Source organism: Urtica dioica, chromosome 11 (assembly GCF_054948205.1).
Source record: "Urtica dioica subsp. dioica isolate 48M chromosome 11, U.dioica_male_clone48M_v1_H2, whole genome shotgun sequence".
In the NCBI taxonomy this organism is placed as follows: Eukaryota; Viridiplantae; Streptophyta; class Magnoliopsida; order Rosales; family Urticaceae; genus Urtica; species Urtica dioica.
In genome coordinates this window covers 12,411,987-12,438,651 of record NC_142766.1, presented here as the reverse complement: position 1 = coordinate 12,438,651, position 26,665 = coordinate 12,411,987, and the positions used below count along the sequence as shown (strand labels likewise).

Below are 26,665 nucleotides of genomic sequence, written 5' to 3'. Positions count from 1 at the left end.
CTTTAACAATATTTGATATATATTTTGTATTGTATGTATATCTCTGGAAAATTATTTCCTTTGCTGTTGAACTTTTTTTTTTTTTTTTTTTTTTTTTTTTTTTTTTTTTTTTTATAGTAATCGTTCACGAACTTTTTAATTAAGAACATAGATGTCTAACTTTATTATAATAAAATAATTTTTCTATGCATATATAACATATGAATGCAACAACATATGAGTTATAAATAGTAATGAAAATATAATAGATGTTCATATAAAAATATATCGCTCAGATAGTCTGCTATATAAATTATATGTAACATAATTGTTTTTTCAGATTGCTTTGTAAAATTTAAATTTTATTCGTGTTTATAAATAATATGATCATTTTTGCTAAATAATAAATAGAAACTAGCAACTCTAAAATCTCAATAATTTATTTAAAATTAATAAAATAGTCAAGAATTAATAAGTTCCAAAAGTACTAAGTGTAAATAATTTATATAAAGTGTAAATATTTTATTTACAATCTAAAGAATATGTAATCGAAAAAAATGAATTAACCCTATAAAATGAAAAAAAAAAAAGAAAAAAAAAAAGATGAGTGATAAAAATAAAAATAAAAAAATTAAAATCAACCAATTGTTAATACTTTATGTATAGTCTCAATGTTTTATACGTTATTAATATAATTAGGCTATTTTTTTTTTTTTTTGCTAATTTTCTATTAAAAAAAAAAAAAAAAGACCTCGAACAATAGCTATTTTGTTAAGAAAACTTAGAATGTTGCCTATATCTTAATCCATTAGTTTAGAATGATTATGTTTTTTTTTTCTTCATGTTTTGATGCATTTATATATAAGCTAAAATAGTAAAATTAAAATTGTGAATATTTTGTTAAACCTGTTGCTAATTTGATCCAAGTGTTTATGAAATAAAAAATTTGTAAACCTCTACACTAAAAATATATGCCGTATAAAACTTATATTTATTATTATGTTTGTTACTAATTTATAATATGTTTCATCATTTTATTACTGGAGAATTTAGCATATGATTGATTTAAATCCTTTAGGTTAAAATTTTAGCCTAACAATATAGTAATTAAAATTATTGTCACAAGATATGGAACATGCGAATATCATGTAAGACTCAAACATATATTGAGTTGAATCCTTAATATATGTTGCTAGGTTATAATAACTATTTGATGTAATTTATTCTGTTATTATTTTATCCAACATATTTATTGATGAACAATAAATTTTCACGGCAACATGCGGGATATTTAGGCTCGTATTTCACTAAGTAAGAACAACATGAGATATGATCAAAGAAATAATTCCTTCTGATTAAGCTAAAAAATAAAATTATTTACAAATGTACTATAAGCAACATATTATTTACATCCTAAGAAAAACTAAATAAAGTCACAAGTTTTGATTTTGGCAATTGGCCTATATAGTATATGTTGTCCTAGAAAATTTGACAAAATGAAACTAGCTAGACCCGGAAAAATTGAATGACAAGAGCTTAAGAACGCAAGATTGGCTATTCTTTGCTATAATGTAAAACTTATTAGTTCCCGATGAAGTTTTCGACACTGTTGCTTTCGAAACTCACTCTCCTCGATCCATATCGTCTTGTTCCTTCCATATTCTCAATCAAATTTCCGAGAATTGTGTACACGTTCCCGATCCGCGGATGATCACAATCGTCTGCCGTGAAAACGTGAACCCGATTTTCAACCTCAATCCAACTACACCCGGGATTCTTTTGAACCCCCCTCTCTCTCATTACCTTCCTCACGTCCGCGAAAGCCTCTACATGTCCCGACTCGGAGTATAGACTGGCGAGAAGGGCGTAACATCCGGAATCTTCTGCACCCAGTTCGACCAAACGCCTCACGGCCATCTCAGCCAACCCTGACTCGCCACGTGTCCGACAGGCGCTGAGCAGAGAACCCCACACGGCCTGGCTCGGCTTGAACCCCGGGCTCTCGATCAAACCCTTGGCCTCCTCGAGAAGCCCGGCTCTTCCGAGCAGGTCGACCATGCACGCGAAATGCTCGGCCGTGGCAGAGATCCCAAAATCTTCGACCATCGAGCCGAACAAGCGTTTCCCTTCTTCCACGAGACCCGAATGGCTACACCCCGAGAGCACGGAGACGAAGCTTATGTGGTCAGGCTCGCAGCCCGTCCGTAACATTTCCTCGAAAGTCTCTATCGCTTTGTTTCCCTCGCCGTTCTGAGCGAAACCCGCCATTATCGCGTTCCAAGATATCAGATTCTTGTTGCGTATAGAATCGAAAGCCCTCCGGGCCTCTTCCGTTCGTCCGCATTTCGAATAGAACGTGACGACGCTGTTGGCGACCGCGACGTCGGAGCCGAGCCCGAGTTTCTCGGCGTGAGCGACGATTTGGGTTCCGAGATTCGATGCTGCTAAATCGGCGCATGCGCCGATCGCAGTCGCGTACGTTATCGAGTCGGGATTCACTCCTTTGCTGCGCATGGACTTGTAAAGTTTGAGAGCTTCTTCACATGAACCACTCCGGATATACGCGCCGAGCATCGAATTCCAGGTTACCACATTCCTCTCGGGCGTTTTCTCGAAACATTCTCTGGCTTCCTCGACTCGGCCCGCCTGAGAGTAAGCGGTGATCATGGCCGTCTGTGATATTATATCTCTCGCCGGCATGAGCTCGAAGATGCGGGTCGCTCTATCGGCGTTCCCGCACTTTGAGTACATCATGATGAGAGCATTCCCTACGGGAATCGAGAACATAATTCCAGTTCTGATCGCGAATCCGTGTATCTGTTCTCCGGCGAAAAGAAAATCCTTAGTCGAACAAAGCCCAAGAATCGTGGCCAATGTGAACTCGTCAGGGGCGACGAAAGCTCGTCGCATTTGATTGAAGAGCTCCAAAGCTTCTTCTCCGCCGAACTGTGCGACTCCACTTATCAAGGAAGTCCATGAAACCACGTTCTTTTCCTTCAACGCATCGAACACTGATCTAGCGGGTCTCAAGCGTCCGCATTTCGCGTACATGTCGATCAGCCCATTCCCCACGAAAGACTCGAGACGCGGTTCGGTTCGGATGATGCGAGCGTGCAAATGGGTTCCCCATCGGAAGTCGTTCAGGCTCGCGCAAGCGCTGAGAGCGGTGGCGTAAGTCATGGGGTTCGGCCGAATTCCCTGGTCCCACATCTCGACGAACGAGGCGAGACTGCGGGCCCCGAGGCCGTGGTTAGAGAATACGGAGATCATGGTGTTCCAAGACACGGAGTCGCGTTCGGGCATCCTCGTGAACGTTTCGAACGCCTTCGCTGCCCCGTAAAGCTTAGAGTGGCCGTACACCATGCTGTTCCAGCAGAACAAACTGGGGTTCGGGATCCTCGAAAACGTCTTCTCGGCAGAGACAACCGCGTCGCACTTTATGTACATGTCGATGACCGAGCTCTGAACCGGCATGTAGTTCGAGAAATCCAGCTTCTCCACGAGACTGTGGAGCTGACGAGCCAGTGCGATCGCGCCGAGACTCCCACAGGCTTTCATGGCACAAGTCAAAGAAAAGGGGTCAGAAACGCCAACCGTGGAAGTGAAGACTCTGATCGCTTGGCCGGGACGGCCGTTGCGGAAATAGCCGGACATCATGGTAGTCCACGAGACGGAGTCTTTTTGAGGCATTTCGTCGAACAGTTTCTCGGCCTCTCTGATCTGACCCGAATCAAAGAGGGCGTCGATAATGGCGTTCCAGCTAAAGACGTTGGGACTGTCAATGGCGGAGAAAACTCTGTGGGCGTCGTCTATGGAGCCACAAGCTGAGTAGGAGTGCAAGAGATGGTTCTGGAGGAAAACAGAAGCGTTGAAGCCAGTGGAGATGAGTTGGGCGTGGAGTTTCTTGGCGACTCTGATGGACGAGCAAGCTTTCATGGCTTCGCAGAAATTCTGGGAAACAGTCATATAACAAGCCATTTCTTTGTTGTTTTGAATATCATACCACCATCGTCTCCAATACTTGTGCATGGAAAAAGTATTATCGCACGTCTGATCTACACAATAGGAAATGCGACAAGCAAATTAAAGATCATCCATTGCAATGACAATGTTTTTTTGTAGTGAAAATATAATCTTACCGTTTCTTACAGTCAATTATGGCGGTAAATTTTTTCTGTAAAATATCCCTAACCTTTGGTAGAATGTATCCGGTATTGTATTACTGTAACTGTATTGTTTTGTTCCTTAATTCAACAAGTTACTGGGTTTTGTATTTCTAATTAGAAAGATTTCGACAGTGAAATAAATAAAAGAGAGAACAAGCAGAGATGATTTTTGACTAGCTTATCACAGTTCTCAACGGTAAATCTACAAAAACTCTACTTTTAACTTAGTCTAAGAACACAACGCGATTACTGACACTGGAGCATATTACTCATCTGTGATATACTACTGATATTTTTGTATTGATTGTACTACAACGAAAGGAAATGCAATGATAGTATCGGACTTTCCAGAGGTACGTGCTCTCTCCAGTTTCTTCAATGCTCTAATTCTTGATACCATTTCCATGTCTTCCACTCTCTTAATCTCCCTTATTTATAGGCTAATATGATTTCTAATTATCCTAACCCCTAACCTGTCAATATCTAGTTCTAATAACTACACGAATTGAGCAGATGATTACAAGTAAATAAATATATATATATATATATATATATATATGAATATGTCACCAGCAAAACTTGATACTTTGTCGAGCAAAGTTGCAACGAGGTATCAACAGCTTTCACTAAATTCTAATATACTTCAACTAAGTTATTTCTGAGCATTATAAAGATTATGAACAACATGGGTTCGCAGAGATAAGTGAGTGTGATACGGGAAGAAATTAAATTTGACAGCTGAACTAGCCATCTCAACGTTGAATTTCCTAGCCAATTCTAAAGCTTAATCCTTTACCGAGTTGGCCATTTTTTTTTTCTTCCGTCGATGATCTTACAAATATTTAATCTGCGAAGCGCACAAAGAAGAGGGTTCGGAAACTTTACCTGAAACGCAGAATTCTTTCGATAGGGCAATTCGATTAGATCGAAACCTTGGCGTTTCTTGGCTTCGGGTTTCTTCAGCGATTTGACTATTAATTTTTTTTAGGAAAAACTCTGAAGAGTTCGGTTCGCGTTTAGGTTTCCAGGACTGCTAAAAAGTACTTCCGTTTCTTCCGACTTTTTTCCCCTTATTTTTATTTTTCTTTTCTCCCAAGCGTTTCTTTACCTCTATCATTCACCTTAAAAATTAAATTAGCAAGTAAATAAATAAATAAAATGATTTGATGGAATGCTCCAAATTCCACTTGAGCATCCAAATCCGGGTCAATACCAGCAAAAACATCCCTGAACAAGGTTCGAGCGCCATACCAAATGTGTCCGAAGAAGAAGAGCAGAGCAAAAGAAGCATGTCCAAAAGTAAACCAACCCCTTGGACTGCTACGAAAAACACCGTCGGATTTCAAAGTAGCACGATCTAATTCAAAAATTTCCCCCAATTGAGCACGTCTAGCATATTTTTTCACAGTAGCAGGATCACCATAACTGACTCCATTGAGTTCACCGCCATAGAACTCAACCGTTACACCTACTTGTTCAACACTATATTTAGATTTTGCCCTTCTAAAAGGAACATCGGCTTTAACAATTCCGTCTCCAAAGAAAAAGAAAGAGTAAGGCCCTTCCATCCATTTCGACAAAAGACCCACGCCCAAATTCCAAAGCTTTAGCTTTGGGTCCGCAATCCCGATCATGATTTTCCTACCCCCAAAGGGAAAGGTCCTTCCTGTTTTGGGCGGTTGTGGGCGAGGAGGGATTCGAACCCCCGAAACCGTGGTTCGTAGCCACGTGCTCTTATCCTCTGAGCTACAGGCCCCGTCTCCACTGGATCTGTTCCCGGGAGTACCAGGAACCTTTCCTCTCCCCATTTCGGGTTAAGAAGAAGCGAATCTCTCTATATAAGAACTGGGCGTTCCGAGGTGTGAAGTGGGAGAGAAGGGATTTCATAATTGGGGTTTTGAATAAGACGACCTTTTCCTTTTTTTCTTTTTACTATTGAAAAAATAAAGTAATTAAGGATCAGAGGTGTTAAGCTTTTTATCATCCTGGCGTCGAGCTATTTGGTTCAATTTTTATTACATAATTGAAACAAATAACTTTAAATAAATTAGCGGAGTCGATTTAAAATTTTAAATATCTAGAAATATAAAATCCAAAAATTAAACGAATTTATTTAAATTCGTTCAGTTTAAATTGTTTTTTTATTAAAAAGGGAATTTTTAGTTATAGCCATTAGATTTGTTAGAGATATTTAATTATTCAATATATAGAATAATTCAAATTCCTTAACCAGATTTCAATAGTTATTAACCAAAGTTTAGTTAATTAAGTTTCAATTGTTGTTGATCATATTTCAATAATTATTGACCAAAATTTTAAATAACAATTAACCAAATTTCAATAACAATTAATTCGGTCGAATTCCCTGGTCCCACATCTCAACGAACGAGGCAAGACTGCGGGCCCCGAGGCCGTGGTTAGAGAATACGGAGATCATGGTGTTCCAAGACACGGAGTCGCGTTCGGGCATCCTAGTGAACGTTTCGAACGCCTTCGCTGCCCCGTAAAGCTTAGAGTGGCCGTACACCATGCTGTTCCAGCAGAACAAACTGGGGTTCGGGATCCTCGAAAACGTCTTCTCGGCAGAGACAACCGCGTCGCACTTTATGTACATGTCGATGACCGAGCTCTGAACCGGCATGTTGTTCGAGAAATCCAGCTTCTCCACGAGACTGTGGAGTTGACGAGCCAGTGCGATTGCGCCGAGACTCCCACAGGCTTTCATGGCACAAGTCAAAGAAAAGGGGTCAGAAACGCCAACCGTGGAAAGTGAAGACTCTGATCGCTTGGCCGGGACGGCTGTTGCGGAAATAGCCGGACATCATGGTAGTCCACGAGACGGAATCTTTTTGAGGCATTTCGTCGAACAGTCTGACCTGACCCGAATCAAAGAGGGCGTCGATAATGGCGTTCCAGCTAAAGACGTTGGGACTGTCAATGGCGGAGAAAACTCTGTGGGCGTCGTCTATGGAGCCACAAGCTGAGTAGGAGTGCAAGAGATGGTTCTGGAGGAAAACAGAAGTGTCGAAGCCAGTGGAGATGAGTTGGGCGTGGAGTTTCTTGGCAACTCTGATGGACGAGCAAGCTTTCATGGTTTCGCAGAAATTCTGGGAAACAGTCATATAACAAGCCATTTCTTTGTCGTTTTGAATATCATACCACCATCGTCTCCAATACTTGTGCATGGAAAAAGTATTATCGCACGTCTGATCTACACAATAGGAATTGCGACAAGCAAATTAAAGATCATCCATTGCAATGACAATGTTTTTTTGTAGTGAAAATATAATCTTACCGTTTTTTACAGTCAATTATGGCGGTAAATTTTTTCTGTAAAATATCCCTAACCTTTGATAGAATGTATCCGATATTGTATTACTGTAACTGTATTGTTTTGTTCCTTAATGCATATACTTTGGAATATTATAGACCTCTTCTTTATAAAAAAAATTAGGAGGTCACAACACAACTCACAGTTTTTTTTTTTTTAGTTTAATGACTCAAAACAATAAGGAAAAGATTGGAAAAGGGCTTATAGACAGAAAAATTATAAACTTTAAACACCATCTTCTGCGACTAAACAGGCGATGGAGAAGGAAAAGCAAAGAAAGACTAAGCAAAAAGCATCTTTAGTTCTTCAATGCGGGCACTTCGAACTTCATGATCGGTCAAGGCACCAGAAATCAATCGCTGCTTACGCGCTTGCACGGCTTCCATTCTTTCCTCCACCGTACCCTAAATGCCCACTCATTCTTATTATTTCATCAAATGTGACAAGCTCAAAATGCCGTATGAGAATCACAGTTGAAGGAGTTGATGACTTAAACAAAACAAAAAAAAAAACAAAAAAAAAAAAAAACAAAAAAAAAAAAACTGAACCTTCACAATGAATCGCTTAATTGTAACGTTTTTTGTTTGTCCAATGCGATGGATTCGCATCACGGCTTGTTCCTCCACGGCTGGATTCCACCACGGATCCTACAAATAGAGCAATTTTTGTTCAAGCCCAGATCTCAGAGGCAAAACGAGATGTGCAATTGAGGACTACGTTATTCCATACCAAGACAAAAGCACTGGAAGCTGCCGTTAGATTTATTCCAACTCCTCCAGCTTTTAGTGACATCAGTAACACCTGATAGTAATACATTAAAAAAAAATTAGCAAAGGCTTAAAGGGCATTTCAGTAAATTATGAAATGCACAATGCCTAAAAGGAACAAACCAGGATGTCGCTGTTTTCGGAGAACTCCTTTAACACTTTTTCACGTTGCTGTTGACTCAGTGTCCCATCTAGCCGGAGAAACTGAATTTTGCTCCTGGAAACACATTTGTTATGATATTGACAAAAATCCTGATATTAACTTAACTCATCGATTATATGTCCTCTATTGATATGGATTAGATCAGAGAATAATTTATGCATCGACTGGAATAATTGCAAGAGAAAAGCTGGATGATTGATCAGACAAGGAGAAACAAAGCACCAGGCTTAACACATTCAAATGCAAGCAATAGTCTTGTTTCTGAAAAAGGAAACTATTTAAAGGATGTATGGCCTTGTGGATTTTTCAGTTAGGTGTTTCAATCGTATCAATGTGATAAAGATGTATTTAAAATGCTCAAAATATATTACCGAGAAAGAGGAATCTCCAAAATATCAAGAAAGGCAGTCCATTGGCTGAATATAATGCTCTTGGATCCGGAAATACGTAGTTTTTCAAGCTCTAGCAACAGAGCAGCAGTTTTGGTCGATTCCACCCAATTTTTATCAATGTCAACATGGAACCGACTTTCTGCGGGGGCTGTAATGAGATCTTGCCTGGTTATAGTTCTCCTGTAATAGTAAAGGTTAAAACCAGAAAACAAAAACAAAACAAAACAAAACAAAACAAAATAAAAGAAAAATAAGTGAAATGTTTGAATACCTACAAACGGGACATAACCCAGAAGCTGTACTTCGCCAACTTGCAAGTAGACACTCACGGCATAGACGATGAGCGCACGGTGTCAACACTGCATCTTCAAATGCTTCAAGGCATATCGGACACTCTTCTTCTTCTCCCTTTCGGAGCTCCTCCACAACCTCTTTCACATAAGCCTTGGAAGGAACGTCTTTGACATCCCCATCCACACAGCTCTTGTTGCCTTTTAGGAAGTGTCTTGCTAGCTTATTCAAATCCGAATATTCTTGGGTATCTCCACGACTGCATATATCCAAGCATTCGATCATAAAACAGAAAGTGATTTATATAGGAAAGTATGAAACCTACTGGATCGTGGAACTCGAGAGAAATGTGTTGGGTTAGACACCTCATTACAAGAAACGGGTGATCACAGCATTGGCGAAGTCGTAAGAGCAACTCCAATATGGAAGCGTAGTTATGAAGAACACGTCCTTGCTCGACAAATTGGTCAAACTTTACCTGAGATGCCAAGGATAATTGTTAAGCGCAGCAAGGCTTTTATAAATTTATGAACAAATACCAAATTGATAGCACTTCCTGCCCAAGTGCAGTTTTGCAGACGCGAATATACCTTCGATCTTTTATAAAGGGCCTCATAGAAGTCTTTTTCAGCCTCTGTGAGCTCACAGTACATCACTTGGATATCAGCCGGAGGAAGGACTAGAATCGGTCTGCCCAAAAAAAAAAAAAAAAAAAAAAAAAAACCCTTAAGACGTATAGCATACAGAAAGCTAATTAAATGGCGTGTTAGACTTGCCTGCCATCGCGATCTGTGCTAGACTTTGTTCTCCTTAGCATGATTCGCTTTAAGATAGACTGAACCAATTTTAAGCCCCTTTCATCACCTTCTTCAAAAGGTTTTTGAATTAGCTTATTCCACCTACATTAATACAAGCATATGAAGTACACCAAATAGTATATCTACCATCAGTCAACATTGTCACAGAATGTCAAGACTGAATAAGCTTACCATGCCCAGTTACCCCATGGTTCTACCCTCAAAAAACGTAGCAGGCTGTATAAATCCTCTAAATTATTCTGCAATCAGAAAGTGATGTCAGCACACTGAATTAAAAAAAAAAATAGTTGGATCAATCCAATCTCAGCATTTCATAAAACCAGTGCCCACATTAATAGTTTTCAATTCTTTAGGAATTTTAATTCAAAGGTCTTACACGTATGGATATAGTATCCTCTTCATTGCACTTTTTGGGTTTAATATATGGTCTTTCTTCTTATTTGCTTCATGAATGGCATATCTCGAAGGCAAAGAAAAATGTACTTGAACTAATCATTTTGTCTTATTCAGAAAAGAGAAATTTATAAAGCAGCAAGTATACGTAGTTTTAGCAAAAGCTTCACCTGGATAGGAGTACCAGAAAGACACCACCGACGATCAGCAACTAAAGCAGAAGCTGCCATAGAAATTTGACTTTTGGACGATTTAATTGTATGTGCCTCGTCTAGAACTACTCTGAACCACCGAACAGAATATAGTCCCCCGTTTTCATCAGCATTCTGCATGGCGAATAGCACATTTTACGTCAGCAGCCAAATTCCAATTCTACTTAGGATACGGAATTACCTCTGTGGAGAATTCTGAGGCAAGTACACCATATGTTGTGATCACAATATCGCTCTGAGCTAGAACTTTTGCATTCTTAGGCCTACTTTGTCCATAATGAGCATAGACAGATAAACACCCCGGTTGCACATGAGTTTCAATCTCTGCCTGAGAGCAAAGCTAGATGTTATGGTTCTCAGAATGGCATAATTTCTTGATCGTGCAATAATGAGTTAATAGCATCAATACAGAATGACAAGCATAAAGAACCAAACCAACACAAGTACCTTCCACTGTCCAAGCAGAGTCATTGGACATATGATCAAACTGCCACCATCCACGATACTCTTCTTTTGCTTCATTAATTTATCAAAACCTGGAAACTTGACCGCCTTTTTTCCGAGGTTTACAGACACTTCTGAAGTACTCCTAACTTCACTAACCTCTACAGCTCTTGTTGAACAAGCAAGGAGAGCTATGGTCATGATGGTCTTCCCCAGGCCCATAGCATCTGCCAGAATCTTCAAATCCACTACAAGTCAGCATTATTTTTTTATTTTTTTTATAAACTACAAGTCAGTATTAAGTACACTGTAGTTAGTATTTATGAGATAGAAGACGTACTCCTCCTCTTGCCATTTGAAGAGTACTCGGAAATTCCGTTGTGGCATCACCCGAAAATGCATTCAGGTACACAACGTGCCCTCGCCTATACAAAACTCAGAGGAAAGCATCGAGTCATGAAAAATTCTATAAATCAAAGGGATAGCAGAGAAAGTAAGAAAATTAGAATTCTGATACATACTTGTCTGCAAGTTGATATGCCTCCCAGCAAGGGTGAAGGGTCGTTGCAGCTGCATCCATACATTGACCCTTTTCGAGTTGTGTCATCCAATGGAGAGCCTGTTTTTGGTAAGGGCGAAGTTCGCATTGAAGTGTACTAGGAGGGTCACTTTCCTAAAAAAATGAAACTGCAGATGTTAAATTTAGAAATATAGGAAGAGCAAACGTGCTAAATCACAATACCTCTAACTCATCAGCGTTTCCAACGCCAACAATGTTTTCTAAATCAGCATCTGAAATGGGCTCCTCATCCGCATTCTCGTTACCACTCTCTGAAGCATTTGTAAGCTTTCTCAGATGCAAAGATGAGGCACCAATACTAGAGTCCCCCTGTTCAATTAATGTTTCGAGCCAAATTAAACGGTGGACGTTGTTGCAGAAAATATTCATATATGAACCTTTTCTAACCTTGGAGTCTAAAGGGCGCTTCCTCGTTAATAAATCAGCAGGAGTAAACTCTGCCTATTAGAAACAGTGAAAAATGAGCACCCTTTGTCAAATGATTATCACGACGTATAAATTCCAATTATTACCTTCTTTGTTGCAGTCAGGCCTAGCAACCGAAACAATGTAGGGAAAGGATGAACCACTGATTCATCGGAAGTAGCCGCTTTAAGCGATGTATCGTGTTGCTTTCGTAACATAGAGCTATTGACATACACGCTGAAACAAAAGAAACTACACCAATCAATACTCACAATGCGTTATCTATGAAGAGACACAGCGTATGCACAGTGGAGTTCCATATTCTTGTTAGGCATAATTTATAAGCTCATGAGAAGCATTATTATAAATCATAGATATCTCACCCAACAGACAAATGAATAGTGTCCATACTACTCAACACTTCAGGAGCATATTTACAAGAACCCTGAACTCTAATCTTCTTGTCTCTCACAAGAGGCAAAAGACACCGCGCCCATTCGTTGGGTATTCGACCAATCTGCCAGACCCCATAAAATGTAAAAAGCTTCAAAATTTATGGGGTAAAAAAGAATTCAGATACAGACCAATTGAATCCACAATCTATCACCCAATTTACCTCCCCGGAATCTCTCGTCGAGAACCTGACAATCTCGGTACACGCCGAGGCTTGCCGTCCCTTCCCAAAAGCCTTCCCCGGCGAGGGCGAAGTTGAAACAATCTTCGAAGGAAACGAAAAAATCACTTCGTCGCCGGATTTGACCCGTCTTCCTTTGCACGTCGACAGCCCAGCCAGTTCACAGCAACCGACTAACCACCATTTTTCATCTACCGAGCTCTCGACGCTCCTTTCACAAACATCGCCGTTTTGGGATTCACTGAGACCTTCTCCGTCTCTGTCTCCGGTCTCCGAAGAGCGTTTTCCCGCGTCAAGGTCACCGATTTCCTCAGAACTCGCGAGGACGGGCTCTGAATTCCGGCGAGATAGCTCTTGATTCTTCTGGAGCCCTAAAATTCCCTTGGACTTGAAGTTCGGAGTATCGAAGATGATGTTTATCGCGGCAGTGGGGTCGTTCTTGGCCATGTGGAGGGCTCTTACAACATCCATGTCGGAGTACTCGGAGCCGACGATCGATCTGACGGTGGAGACAAGCTCGTCCGTGACCTTGTTCTTCCCCATCAAATTCGCAACTAAACCCTAACCCTGGAACCCTCAAAATTACGATTCGGAGAGAACTCGTTAGGTTGGTGTGTTAGGGTTTCATAAAAGAAATGGAGAACTCGCTGTGTTTTTTGCATCTTATCTTTTTCTATTAAAAAAAAAAAAAGGCAAGAGTTTTCTTACTTTTCTTTTTAAGTAGATGTTTCTTTGACGATGTGGAAATGGCGGGGGCGATTGGTTGAAGACGACACGTGACTTGCTTCCCGCCATTTTTAAGTCACGTGACGGCGGGATTTTTTTTTTTTTTTTTAAAGAAAGTTTAAATTATATTTAGCCATATAGAAGGCAAATCTGCACGAGTTTCTTCCAAGCGCACAAGGGGGAGGAGCCTCTCCCTCTGAGTGACACGAACTCATCAAATTTAAGACCATTCCGTCTACTAGTTTGGTAAAAGACATTTATTTTATAAAAGCTAAGGTCTTTCTCCAATCTAACCCCTTAGAGATTGAATTGAACCTCGATCACTGCATATCAACTTCTTAATCAACATTCACCCCGTTAAGTCTCACTCAAGGAGGCCACCGGCTCGGTGGATCAATGTCTTTGTTTGTCTCATTTTACAATCACCTTTCTAAATTCATCAAGGAAGTTAGCCACTCACTCTGTGGACGTTCTTGGGTTGATGAATAGTCGCTTTGAAAAACTTTGTATATTTTCCAACAAGTGTCGCAATGATGTCGCTTTGGCTCACTTCATTTTCCTCCTCGAAAATGCGTGCAGTTTGAGTGTCTTAGCATTTATGTATCTTAAATTACATGTCACCTTGTCTTGAGATGGTGGGAAGAAGATCGTGTGGCAAGGATCTTCCAATACTTTATGATGTCATGGATTCATTTTTTATTCGGATGCAGTTGTTAAATACACGTCATATTAAAGACTTGACCTTATTACGCGAGGTTGAGCATTGCATTGCATTACTATGTTTCTCTAAATAGATTGTTTGTTGATAAACCAAGAAGAACATAAAATGATTGGACTTTTCATCAGGTTGAAATCTTTTTGGCTTTGGTTCTACTAGAAGCTTTCTCCAAAAAAAGGAGATCGAGCTTGTCTTGTGATTTGATCATGTATTAATTGTCACATTTATCTTCTCAATTGCTCGTTATTTTGTGAATTCTAGTTTTCTCTATGGAATTCTTATTTCGTTCGATCATCTTGGTCTATCTTTTTGGTTCTTCCGATTCTCGAGCGCGCTTTTGCTAAACTTCAAACATTTTCTATCTATCAGACAACCTTGGATAAGACTCTCGGTTCCTCCACCATCCACAATTCTTCAACGTTTATGCACTTGTTTTTACCAGCTTCTCGTAGATTGAGACGAATTGTTTCTTCCGCTTCATTAACATATTTTGCTAATCTATCGCTATCTTCTTGATCCTCTTCAATAATCTATATTCCTCTCATTTGTGACTCTATTTGCCTTTGTTCATCGTTGATCTTCATGTCTTTCTCCCATCATTTCTTGGATCATCAATTCCAAACATTATTCTGTCATTGCATAAGTCTTTCTCTATATTTTATTTCAAGCTGGTTTGCTCGATTTTTCATTTCCTTCACTAAATAATGAGTGTATAAGAAGCGATGGCATTTTTTAGATACAACGTCAACTATCTGGGTGCTTTTGTACATGTATAACCACTCAATCAGTGAATAAATCCTCTTTCTTTCCACTCGTATTTCTCTTTCTCATTTATCTTTTTTAAGTTACTATTCCTAGAGACAGAATCTCTAATATATATATCTAGATATTAGTGAATATTTCATCACTTATACTTCACGTTTACATCTATTTATTGTAAAATTGGAGAATCTACCCTCTTACCTACAATTACTAATTTGCCCTTTTCATGTTTACATCTATTCCGAATAACAGTATTTAACTTATCCGGATCACGTTGGCTTCGAACTTTCATTGTAGACTCAATCATCGGTTTGTTCTTGCCTCGTCAATGACATGAGTTTTATCTATTTTATTTGCATTGTTGAGTTTCTATGGGTCTTAGTACTATTTGGACCCAATACTATATTTTGGTCTACACACTAAATCTTTATGATCAAAGGTAGCTCCGACGATTGTCTAAACGGTGATTGCACACTTAAGTACTTTGAGAACTCTCGGACCGAAGCAATAAATCATATATGGGCTCTTACTGAGTCCTCATTTTTTTCCACACAACTCTAAATACGATGGCCAAATGTAGTCTCGTAATGACCATATTACAGCCAATCCAAATGTGAAAAAGAAGTTCATTTTTTATGAGATCCCGAGTAGCAAGCATATCCCGCCATCCACCTAATTCGAGAGCTTGGATGTGACTCGAAGAATTTCTTGATTTTAGCAATATTTTCCACTCTTCAATTGCAGTAAAAAAAATTGAATTTTGTGGCCCATTCCATCAAAATTTACGAAAAATAGGCCAAACTTATATTTTTGAATTGTTGAAACCCCGACGCTTAAGAGCTTTTTGGTTGACAAATCAAATCTCACTTGGTAAGGGTAGTTAACTTTAACCTTCTTTATTTCTTTTAGAGCACCAAAACTTTTGAGCTTCTTTGTCAATGCCAAACAAAGTGATTTTGGAAAACAATAGGTGGTGAAATAACTTGAGATACCTTGAATGACCAATTTCGCAAGAGTCGACCATCCATCCCCCAAAATTGCTTTCTCCATCCGCCATTCGAGTCTAAAGAACTTTCTTCTTAACTCCTTATGATTCTCAAAGCCAACCCTCCTATTTCTTATGAGAAAAAAGAGATTACTAATGTTGTAGTGTAAAATTAGCTAAACATTTTGAAAATATAAAATAGTACGTAGCTCGAAAGACGTTTTATTAACTTATGGAGCTTGGGGCATAATTAGATTTTTTTTATCTACAAAACTATGGACATTAAAGTTCTTAGAATGACGGGTACTCTAATCTAATTCATGAGAGATTTATGTTGTTTTAACCGAGAGTATAAGATTTTTTTAGGAGGAGGGCCCTCGATTTATAGGAAAAATGTGTGGAGCTTACATTCAATAGGTAAGTGGGCCCGAATGTGATTGATTTCCTTCAACAACTTGTTTGACACAAGTACCAAGAGGGAGCTTCAGATGGGCTAAGCGAGAAGTTGTCCCGCCAAGCGCATTTCCCACTCTGACCCCAACCCCGTCACCGTCAAGGATTCGTGGTCGATTAGTGTGCCTATCCCATAATGTACTCTTGGTTGTGCTTTTGGGGCTTGGTCTCCCATCTAGGCTTGGTTTGGGCTTTTGGCTCCTGCTCGGATATTGAACCGGGCAATTCCTGCTCCAGGCCTATCGCAACCCTTGACCGAGCAACTCTTTAAATTGCACCAGGTTCGCCTGGTCCTTGGTCTTGATTCTCTCTTTTGCGGGTCGATATATCATACCTCAACATTTGAGTAATGCAAATCACAGTTTCAAGATTCCATCCCTACACATCATCCGACAAAGGTTTCTCGAGCAATTCTTAAAGAAAATTAGTCTTGACTTTTTAATAATTACTAATTTCCCGACCATTTTTGGTACGTCTTTAAACACCTCGAGCCTTCATCAACCTCGCCCTCTCAGGCTCTACAAAAGAGTGTTGTATCATTCACAAATATCAAATAGGAATGCTCCAGACACTTTGCCCAATCTGAATGCCACGATACTCATTTTTATTTTCTTCCTGGAAAACAACATAGACTTTGGTTCCAATAAGAAACAATTAATGAACAACACACAATTTATGAACAATTTAATATACATTATTATATTTTGTGTATCACAGACAGACAATTTTTTTTTATTTTTTTATCAGACAGACAACTTGTGATACGACCCGTCGCGGTTGGTATGCAATAACGAGGATCCAAACAAATATCAAAAATAAAAATCAGAGAGGATATTGTTATTATTATTATTATCATTGATTACATAAGATTACAAGGTTCAAAGACGCGGTATTAAGGCAACTTGTCCTCTCTCTCTCTCTCACTCTCGCTTCTCTTGGTGTTCGTTCTCACACTCTCACACACACTCGAACAAACCCTATTCCCTCACTCCAATTCCCTCGCATTTCTTCTCCCCCAAACCTCGCATTGTCCCAAAGCAAGATTCCAGAAACGACACACACCTCAGATCTGTGCTTGTAGTTCACCATTGCCATGCCTTCCTCCGAATAGCGCTGTGCCCGAAAACAATGCCGAGCTCCGACCCCAACGCCAAGCCTCGTCCCCGCCCGGGACCGTGGCCCCCGGCGCCGCCGTCCGCCGCAGAGAACCGATCGGCGCCGCCGGCCGCGGCAGCGACCCGATCGGCGCCGACCACGTGGGCGAAAAAGACCAATTTCCAGCCCAAATTATCGGGCGAGACCAATGCCAGCGAGATATCGCTCCCTTCTCGGCCCGCCGCTCAGCCCGATCTCGAAGCGGGCCAAGCCCGCCCCAACGGGCAGGCCGAGAGGGACAAGGCTCCTCCAAAGAAACCTTCCGCACCGCCGGCGCCGGCGCCGCCACCGCCTAATGGCAATGCGGCGGTCAATGTGGTGGTTGTGAATGACGACGATCATGGCGCCGGGGATATGGCCAGACATTCTCATATGAAGTATGAACTTCGAGACACTCCTGGACTTGGTTAGTGCTTTTTCTTTCTCCTTGATTTTATCATTCGGGTTCCCATACATTTCGTTATTTCTGTTGTGTTTGTGTGTGGCGTATCAGTTCCGATTGGCATATACGGTTTCCAACACTACCTGTCGGTACTTGGATCGTTGATTCTTGTCCCGCTGGTCATAGTCCCGGCCATGGGAGGATCTCCGGTGAGTTTTCCGTCTTGGAAATGGAATCTACTTTGTTTGGTCTGACTCTGACTCTGTATAGTGTTGTGTTGTGGGGATTGTGTAGGAGGACACTGCGAATGTGGTATCGACGGTGCTGTTTGTGTCGGGTCTCACGACTTTGCTTCACACCTCTCTCGGTTCCAGGTTGCCCCTGATTCAGGGCCCATCATTTGTTTTCCTTGCTCCAGCTTTGGCCATCATTAACTCCCCCGAATTTCAACAACTAAACGGGAATGTATGTTTTTTCTCTTTCTTACATATTGTATATGGACCAAGTTTTTGAAACATACAACAATTGATCACGCCGCTTCACTTGATAAATATCATTTCACATGGCAGAGTTTCAAGCATATCATGAAGGAGCTACAGGGAGCTTTAATTATATCTTCGGCATTTCAAGTAATTCTCGGATATAGTGGCTTGATGTCACTGTTTTTAAGGTAGGATTCACTACATGTTGGTGTAACTGTTGTTTGCTTCTTCAAATAAATTTGTGTGTAAGTAATGAGTTGAATAGATGGGGTTATCAATTACGCGTATTTTTTTTTCTTTTCTTTTCTTTTTCTGTGTTAAGTTGATAGTAATGAATCTAAATTTTTCTGTTGGTATCTAAAACGAAACCGAATTTTTATTAATTTTATTTACTGCTAGTCTTGATAAAAAGAACCTGGCGGACAAATATCACCGAATTATTTGCTTCCTTATTAAGTCTGCGTGTTTTATGACATTCATGACCCATGAATCTTTTGGTGGACTCTGCCCTTTCTCCTCTTGCTCTTGTATATATTTATTTTTCTTTTTCTTTTCTTTTTGAGCACGATTTATCAACTGAATTCTACCGGTCAAGCTTTCTTGATAGGATGTAGCTCTATATAGCTAGTTTTCCATTACGTAGCGCATGTGTTGGAATTTTCTTCATCACTCACAGTGACCAATTTTTTTTTCCCTCTCTTCAGGGTAATTAATCCAGTTGTTGTGTCACCGACAATTGCTGCAGTTGGACTTTCCTTTTATAGTTATGGTTTCCCTCTTGTTGGCAATTGTCTTGAGATTGGGGCGGTGCAGATTCTGCTGGTTATTTTATTTTCTCTTGTAAGTATAATGAAGTTTCTCCTGATTTCATTCCAATCATGATTAAGATTTTTCAGTATGTAGGTTTCTGACTTGAAAATAATAATATTTGTATCTGCAGTACATGCGTAAGTTATCCATTTTTGGGCACCGTATATTTCTAATATACGCGGTAAGTAATTTCTTTTCCCTCCTGGTTAATGGTGATATAATAATATTATTGATAAGGCGAGCCAAGAGGTCTTAGTCTTATGGTCGGTTCTGGGTTCAGGCCCTCTCTAAGGTACCCACTTAGCAATTGCTAGTTTTGATATGGTTTTACTGAATTGGCAGGTTCCTTTGGGTATGGGAATCACTTGGGCAGCGGCTTTTTTACTGACCGAAGCCGGGGCATACAGCTACAAAGGTTGTGATATAAATGTGCCAGCCTCGAATATAGTATCTGAACATTGCAGAAAGCATATTTCAAGGATGAAGCACTGTCGAGTTGATACGTCTCATGCTTTAAAATCTTCCCCGTGGTTTAGGTTTCCTTACCCTTTACAATGGGGTACTCCAGTCTTCTCCTGGAAAATGGCTTTTGTTATGTGTGTTGTCTCCTTAATCGCGTCTGTGGACTCGGTTAGTTTCCTAACGCATCTGATTTTGTGTGAACAACAAATAGATTTACTCTGTCTTCTTCATGAGCATTTTCGGCACACGTCAGGAAATTTAGATTACTGCTTGATGTTAAGGTGCCTGCTTGAATATGTTTTGTTGTTACCTGTTATAGACTCAACTAGAGTTAGCAATATAGACTTAACATTGCTAGGGTTTCTAGTTATTTACTATTATTAGGTTATTAACATTACCAATTCCACGCAATTCTAGAGAAGAAAATCAAATTATTGAAGCAGATGTAGTTCAGAACATGCATAGGTAGGAATCTACTTTAGCGTGGAGTTTTTGCAGGGAATAATTTTATTTCATTTTTGGACAAAAGGCGTTCATAGTTCAGAACATGCATAGGTAGGAATCTACTTTAGCGTGGAGTTTTTGCAGGGAAAAAAATTATTTTATTTTTCGACCGAAGGCGTTCATCGGAGAAATCCCACAGTGATCAACATGTACAAATAAGTCGTATAATTCCGATTGTTTATTATTAGTTACAGATAAAACTAGTCATTCTTTTCTATTCTACAGGTACATTTAGCTGTAATATTTTTTGGTTTATATTGTATATTATCATAGGTGGGGTCTTACCACGCATCTTCGTTATTGGTGGCATCTAGGCCTCCAACCCCAGGAGTTGTTAGTCGAGGGATCGGTTTGGAGGGCGTTTCAAGCATATTGGCTGCTCTGTGGGGCACCGGAACTGCCTCCACAACTTTAACTGAAAACGTGCACACCATTGCCGTTACTAAAATGGGAAGCCGAAGGGCAGTCGAATTGGGTGCTTGCATTTTGATACTCTTATCCCTCGTTGGTCAGTTTCTTTCCCACTCAAAATTTCTCATGAATCAAATTTCCGTTTGGTTCTGATTCCTACACTTTTTTTATACAGGTAAAGTCGGAGGGTTCATTGCATCGATACCGGAAGTCATGGTCGCAGCTCTCTTGTGCTTCATGTGGGCGATGCTGGCGGCGTTAGGGCTGTCAAATCTTCGGTACAGCGAGGCGGGAAGCTCTCGAAATATTATCATAGTCGGCTTATCTCTGTTCTTCTCACTTTCGGTACCAGCCTACTTTCAGCAATACGGCATATCTCCAAACTCCAACTTGTCTGTCCCGAGTTATTTTCAACCTTACATCGTTTCTTCCCACGGACCCTTCAGTACCAAATACAACGGGGTATGGATTCCCTTACGAATTCGTGATTTTTTTTGTTTTTGAAAAACCAAAATCGAGCTCTTGGAGTTAAAATGTTGCGAACGTGTTTTCAGGCGAACTACGTGTTGAACACGCTGCTGTCTCTGCACATGGTGGTAGCTTTTCTTGTGGCCGTAATGTTGGACAACACGGTGCCGGGAAGTCGGCAAGAGCGCGGTGTCTATGTCTGGTCCGACTCCGAGGCCGTGCAAAGAGACCCTGCCCTCACCAAGGACTACGAGTTGCCCTTCAGAATCGGCCGCCTTTTCACATGGGTTCACTGGGTCGGCCTCTGATTTCTTTCCCGTAAAGATTGATTTCATTTGTCTAAATTATTGGTCTGTAAAACCAGGAATCAATGGAGTTCAGGCATCGGATATATCTATGTGTACATTGGAGGAGGGTAGGTGGGTCTTGTTGTAATATTTAGATTGTCAAGGTTGTAGCTTTAGCTTTTTTCCCATTTTGGAAATTGGTTGCTTCATGTATATGCAGTGGTGGGTGGTGGATTCGTAATGAAAAACCAGGTTTGTGAAAGCTTAGGACTCTTTTGCTTGTTTCACTCTTTTTGTTTTGTAAATGATTAAATTTTTATATCATCCAATATCATCTGTAGAATTAGTAAATGTCTCTAGTCGGACCAAGTTTCTTCAGTTTCCTTTATTTTCAAAATTTAATTGACTTTGTGACTATACGATATAGGCAAGACATACATCCTGTTTACAAATTAAATAAAGACGTTATTATGTACATAGACAATAATATATGGACAGTGTCACCTGTTCCAACTTATTTTTATGATATAACAATCAAGAATTTTTCTCTCTTAGGACGGTTTATACTTTAATAGATTTAATTTCATGTTGGGTGCTGAGAGCTTCTTTGTCTCTTAACGAACAAGTCACCTTCACCACACCTGAATTTATCGTCCTAGTCAAAATTGGATAGCTTGGTTATTAAAATTTAAAAAAAGGTTTCTTACCATCTTTTAGTCGCCATTTTGGTCATTATTTTGAGATTTCAATCTTCGTGTTTCCAAAAAAAAGAAGGAAATGTGAATGATACACTGCTACAAGGGTTAAAACACATTTGTTATGTTCCACTATAGTTTGCCTTATGAAAAAATACAATAATATTTGGAGGGGAATTCAAGCTCATCATACTGTATACGATAAGCCCTTATATCGGCTGTAACCCGGTACCAATTTTCTTGAATAGCTGGAGAGCCTTGCTCCTATAATAATTTTCGCCACAATGAATACATTTATTCCCTAGGCACTAAGCGAGCTTGAAAGGACAATAATATGCCTTTAAGACTTCAATTTGAGATAAAATGCCTTGCGGGTTTGCAACATAATGAGTCCTATGAATTAGTCCCCAACTCGCTCGCAGATGGCCTCGACGTTAATGGTGGGCATGAACTCATCCTCGAAGCCGTGCCATATCTCCACCTATTCGCAGTTGAGAGATCTTGTTAGTTTCTTTGGGACAAATCAGGCCCTTAATGATGTGGTGGGTCTTCAAAATATCTCCCACAATTATTTATGAGCCTCCTTGATGACCGTTTTGTAATGCGGTAAAAGTTAGTACGCTTCACAATGACATAAAAGATAGTAAGCGTCTAATAAATGGGTCAAATAAAACTAGCAGATTTATTAGACTGTTTCCAACGTAGAATTTAAAACTCCATAAATGGAGCTAAGGTGCTCCGACGGTAACACGAAAACTATTTATGATGCAATTTTACACTATTAATTAAATACACCAAATGTTTAATCATTATTATGAACTAATCAATTTATATTAAATAATTGAAAAGTATATATTTTGATTAGATATTTAATTACACTTAATCAATTAAATTGAAAGTATATTCTTATAACCTTTTCTTTGGTGTAATAATTAGAACAAAATTGAAATTTAGTGTAAAAGTTGTATTACAATATGAAAATTACACCAAAATAGTTAGCATGCTCTAAGCAAGGACGGAGATATAGTAGGCTGAGTCTCCCCTCAATTTTTTTTTTTACACTTTTGACCAATTTTTTTACTTTGAAAATTTACAAATTAACTCCTTTAAAACTTTTTTTTTTCAAATTAGCCTCCGGTGGTGAGCTTCTCTAGGCTTGTCCCTGGCTCTAAGTATCAAAACTGAGTAAACCATAACAAAACATACTCAAGTGTTTATGTAGTAGTAGTACCATAACCACATCAAAAATAGCCCGTTGTTTAATGTAGAGGCTTGAAATCCACAAAGCAAAACATAATTAGCTTTGTTCACGTGGTTAACACTAAACCAAAAACTAGAAATAAAAACAACTTTTATTTATTTATTTATTTTTTGCTAGAATTGTCTCCCCTGCTTCTGGTTGCTCTTCTTTTTGGAGCTGATAAGCTGCTTTTGACTCCTTGATGCCTCATGCTTTCTTTTTCCTCTTTCTATTGGTACAATGATAGATGATTCCCCATAGATATAATATATGCGTACTATATATACATAATATACTATGCGATTGAAAAAAACATGTGTTGGTAGATATTGCTGAAACTCCACAAATCGACGCATCGAAATATGAGTCCACGTTGCCGATATATCCCTACCCACGTGCCTCAGCTACCCACGTGCCTCAACTCCCCTCCTACTATATTATATACATATAGATATTGGTCCATGTCCAAAACTTTTGTATCTTTTTTTTTTTTTTTTTTTTTAAACGAGAATCATTTATATATGTAACAGTTTATTTTACACTTTCAAAGACATTTCATTTATTTCGTTTTTTATAAGGGTCATGTCATTTGACTTATATCGTTTTGTATAATAACAAATTTTTTGTTAATTTTTCATTAATAGACATCTCAACTTATTTATGACACTCAAAATGACAAAAAAAAAACCCCCACAAAATAAGCGGGAATTGTTTTGTGTATTTTTATCTTTTTGAGTGTCGTAAATAAGTTAAGGTGACTATTTACAAAAAAGTTGACTATCTATCAATTTTTAGACTTTCGGTGGCTTATTTGGCTAATTTTTTGTTTTTATAATTAGCACGATTGGTGTCAAGACATCTATCTGCCCGCAAATGACCGAAAATGAGAGAACCAATATTAAAGATGGATCCGAGCCGAATGCAATTTGAAAGCCACCACATGGAAGCTTTCAAGCCCCATCAAGGGTCACAATTAGCCTTGAGCAGCGCTAGCATGGATAACTAGATTTGCGGACGAACCAATGGCACATCTGAGAAAAATGGACCTAGTAGAGTGTTGAGGCCTGCTCTTGGCCCCAATTAAGAAATTGCTTGGGGCCGAGCTCTCGGGTGCATAACCCAAAGTACAAGCTAGGACAGGCGCACAAACCAGCCAAGAAACTCGCCCCCCAGACAAGGTGCTAACTGCTCTCGGCGATAAGGCATCTCACTCGAAGCCAGTGCTGAACTGAACTGCTTATCGGTGGGAACCGACCCGAATTGGGCCAACTTACCATTTGAAAATTAGTTCTCCATATTTTTCAATATAATTTTAAGGAGATAATCTAACGAGCCTCGACACTTCCGGGGCAACTTTTTTTCTTAAATAGATTTGAATATTTTATTAACTTTTTTCCAAGTTATTACTTAGATTTCTCCATGAAACGTTATGAACTCTCTAATAAATGGCTATGATTAGTTGTGTGGTGTTCTTATTATATGTCATTGTATCTTAGAAAGCATATGTTCATCGTTTCCAAGCATATGTTCACCAAACAAGCCTTAACACTTCCATCTTTTTCCTTTGTTCTAGGTAAGGTTATTATAAATTTGTTTGGTATCGTCCGATATGTATATCTCCATGATATTATGAACAATTTTTAGTTATTTAATATTTTGATAATATTATTTTGTCTAATTTTATTTTATAAATTATCTATTTAGATGTAACAACATCAGTCATTGGGATCGACTTCGTCTTGATAAGATTGACCACTACCTCGCAATCCGATTGAATCACCACTTTTTTTACTCCTAGGTTTAGAACCCTCTCGAGTCCATACAACACCGACATAGCTTCTGCCACCAAAGGACTAAAGGACCAAGCTAGAGGAACACAAAAGGCAAAGATAACTATACCCTTTGAGTCTCGAAGGATTCCTCCAACATCGCATCTTGTTCTAATCGCTCGGATAGCCGTATCTTGCTCACGACCGTCACCTATGGAGCCGGGGAGGGGGGGCACCGTGAAGGAGGGGTGGGTAAGGGCTGTTGGCGTCGTGAAAGGCCGCACGCATGTCAAAAGTCGTAGAGGAACCCAACGGCCCCATTCACTAGCTCGACCTCCATTCTCACCGGGGTATTGTGAACCATGTTGTTGCGCCGGTTCCAAACACTCCATATGAGCACCGCAAAAAGCTCGAACTCATGTGGAAGTAAAATTGTCAATGCAGCGGAATATCGAAATTAAAGATAATATGGACAACATGGAGATATAGACTTTGGTATGAATAAAGAAATCAAGAGTCTTCCCATTATAGTTAGTCTTGATCATCTTTCACTACTCAAGCGCCTTCCACAGTTGGCTACTCTCTATACACTCCCAAATGGCATGGAATGTAGATTCTTTCCCCTTAGGACATCAGGGGCAAAAATGTTCAATATGCACTCCTCGTCGCGCAAGGTACCCATACGTAGGGATCCAATTTCGTCCCACCTTCCACAAGAAGGATCGGATCTTGGGCGGAATTTTAAGCATTCATAGACTCTTCCGCCACGCCTCTGTGGCCCTAGGGGAAGAAGTCCTCGCCACCGACCGAGTCTCACAAGCAGCCACCCTATACTCACTTCGGACCGAATATTCTTCATCCTTGCTAAAGTGCCAAATAATCTTCTCAAGAATAGTTGTGAGAGACCCGGGTACTTGCAAAACACTTGCTACATCATCGGCACATAGCACTTGTTGGAGAAGAGGCACATTCCAATCCCCTTCGGCATTTTTGAGCCCCAAAACTCTCATGCCGTCGGGGATTCAAGAGTTGTCACGCACTATGAAACATTTATCTCTAGGAATCCACCTATCCTTTCACACCTCCACCGACGAGCCCGGATTGATCCGCCATCATGACCCCTCTTTAATTACCCCCGACCCCATAGTATGCCATTCCAAAAGCTAGACACCTTGTAGGACGATCTTGTCGTGAGAAGGCACGAGTCGTGAAAGTACCTTTCTTTGAGAACCGTAGAGGCTAGAGTGTCTGGGAAACAAAAGACTCGCCATACGATTTTGGCAAGAAGAGCCTTGTTGAACCACTCCAAATTCTGGAAGCCCAAACCGCCCTCCGACTTGCAAGCACAAAGTTTCTCTCACATCCCCCAATTGGTCATGAGTTTCTCCTCATTACTCTCTCACTAAAAATTAGCCGCAAGTTGATGGAGATCGGCGATAAGGCTTTTCAAGAGTTTAAAGCAACACATGACATAACTCGAAATTGCCGTGATTATGACTTACTTCCTCTCCATGGAGAAGAATCTGCCTTTCCAATTTCTAATCTTTGTCAAAATTCAATCCTTGATATATTGAAAGACTTATTCCTTGCGTTGTCCCACCGCCATAGGAAGCCCAAGGTACCTCTCATGCCCCTAGGAGAATCGGACCCCGAGACGAGCCGCAAGATCTTCCCCCACCTTTTTCTTGATACTCTTTCCAAATCACGCCTTGGATTTCTCAAAATTAATTACTTGCTTGGATGCCCTCGCATAGATCTCAAGACTTGTCTTCACCGCTCGA

The 26,665-nt window shown here is 39.8% G+C and overlaps 2 protein-coding genes and 1 pseudogene across 4 annotated transcripts; 1 reads left to right on the top strand and 2 right to left on the bottom strand.

Annotated features, from left to right (window-relative positions):
- Positions 1–1,346: 1,346 nt before the first annotated feature.
- Positions 1,347–5,174, bottom strand: LOC149381303 (pentatricopeptide repeat-containing protein At2g13600 pseudogene; annotated as a pseudogene). Its single transcript, XR_016301999.1, has 2 exons — positions 5,031–5,174; positions 1,347–4,034 (listed from the first exon to the last, which is right to left on the bottom strand). The product of XR_016301999.1 is annotated as a pentatricopeptide repeat-containing protein At2g13600 pseudogene (transcript).
- A 2,196-nt stretch (positions 5,175–7,370) lies between these two features.
- Positions 7,371–13,247, bottom strand: RAD5 (DNA/RNA helicase protein). Of its 2 annotated transcripts, XM_089630805.1 has the most exons (20): positions 12,558–13,247; positions 12,325–12,458; positions 12,049–12,178; positions 11,924–11,977; positions 11,699–11,845; positions 11,478–11,629; positions 11,297–11,381; positions 10,960–11,193; positions 10,694–10,840; positions 10,471–10,626; positions 10,079–10,146; positions 9,866–9,988; positions 9,680–9,779; positions 9,455–9,567; positions 9,070–9,348; positions 8,778–8,978; positions 8,367–8,460; positions 8,206–8,277; positions 8,025–8,123; positions 7,371–7,880 (listed from the first exon to the last, which is right to left on the bottom strand). In XM_089630805.1, the coding sequence occupies exons 1-20, from the start codon at positions 13,116–13,118 to the stop codon at positions 7,758–7,760; spliced, it is 3,072 nt and encodes a 1,023-aa protein (XP_089486931.1). In that variant the 5' UTR covers positions 13,119–13,247; the 3' UTR covers positions 7,371–7,757. The 2 variants fall into 2 exon arrangements, 1 of the variants encoding a protein (XP_089486931.1); XR_016302055.1 differs by lacking the exons at positions 7,371–7,880; positions 8,025–8,123 and having other exon boundaries at positions 8,255–8,277; positions 8,367–8,447.
- Positions 13,248–17,070: 3,823 nt separating this feature from the next.
- NAT12 (nucleobase-ascorbate transporter 12) lies at positions 17,071–21,504 on the top strand. Its single transcript, XM_089630789.1, has 10 exons — positions 17,071–17,780; positions 17,868–17,965; positions 18,051–18,221; positions 18,326–18,426; positions 18,943–19,078; positions 19,179–19,229; positions 19,391–19,678; positions 20,288–20,522; positions 20,601–20,887; positions 20,980–21,504. Exons 1-10 carry the CDS (start codon positions 17,348–17,350, stop codon positions 21,199–21,201), a joined length of 2,022 nt encoding a protein of 673 aa, XP_089486915.1. The 5' UTR covers positions 17,071–17,347; the 3' UTR covers positions 21,202–21,504.
- Positions 21,505–26,665: the final 5,161 nt, after the last annotated feature.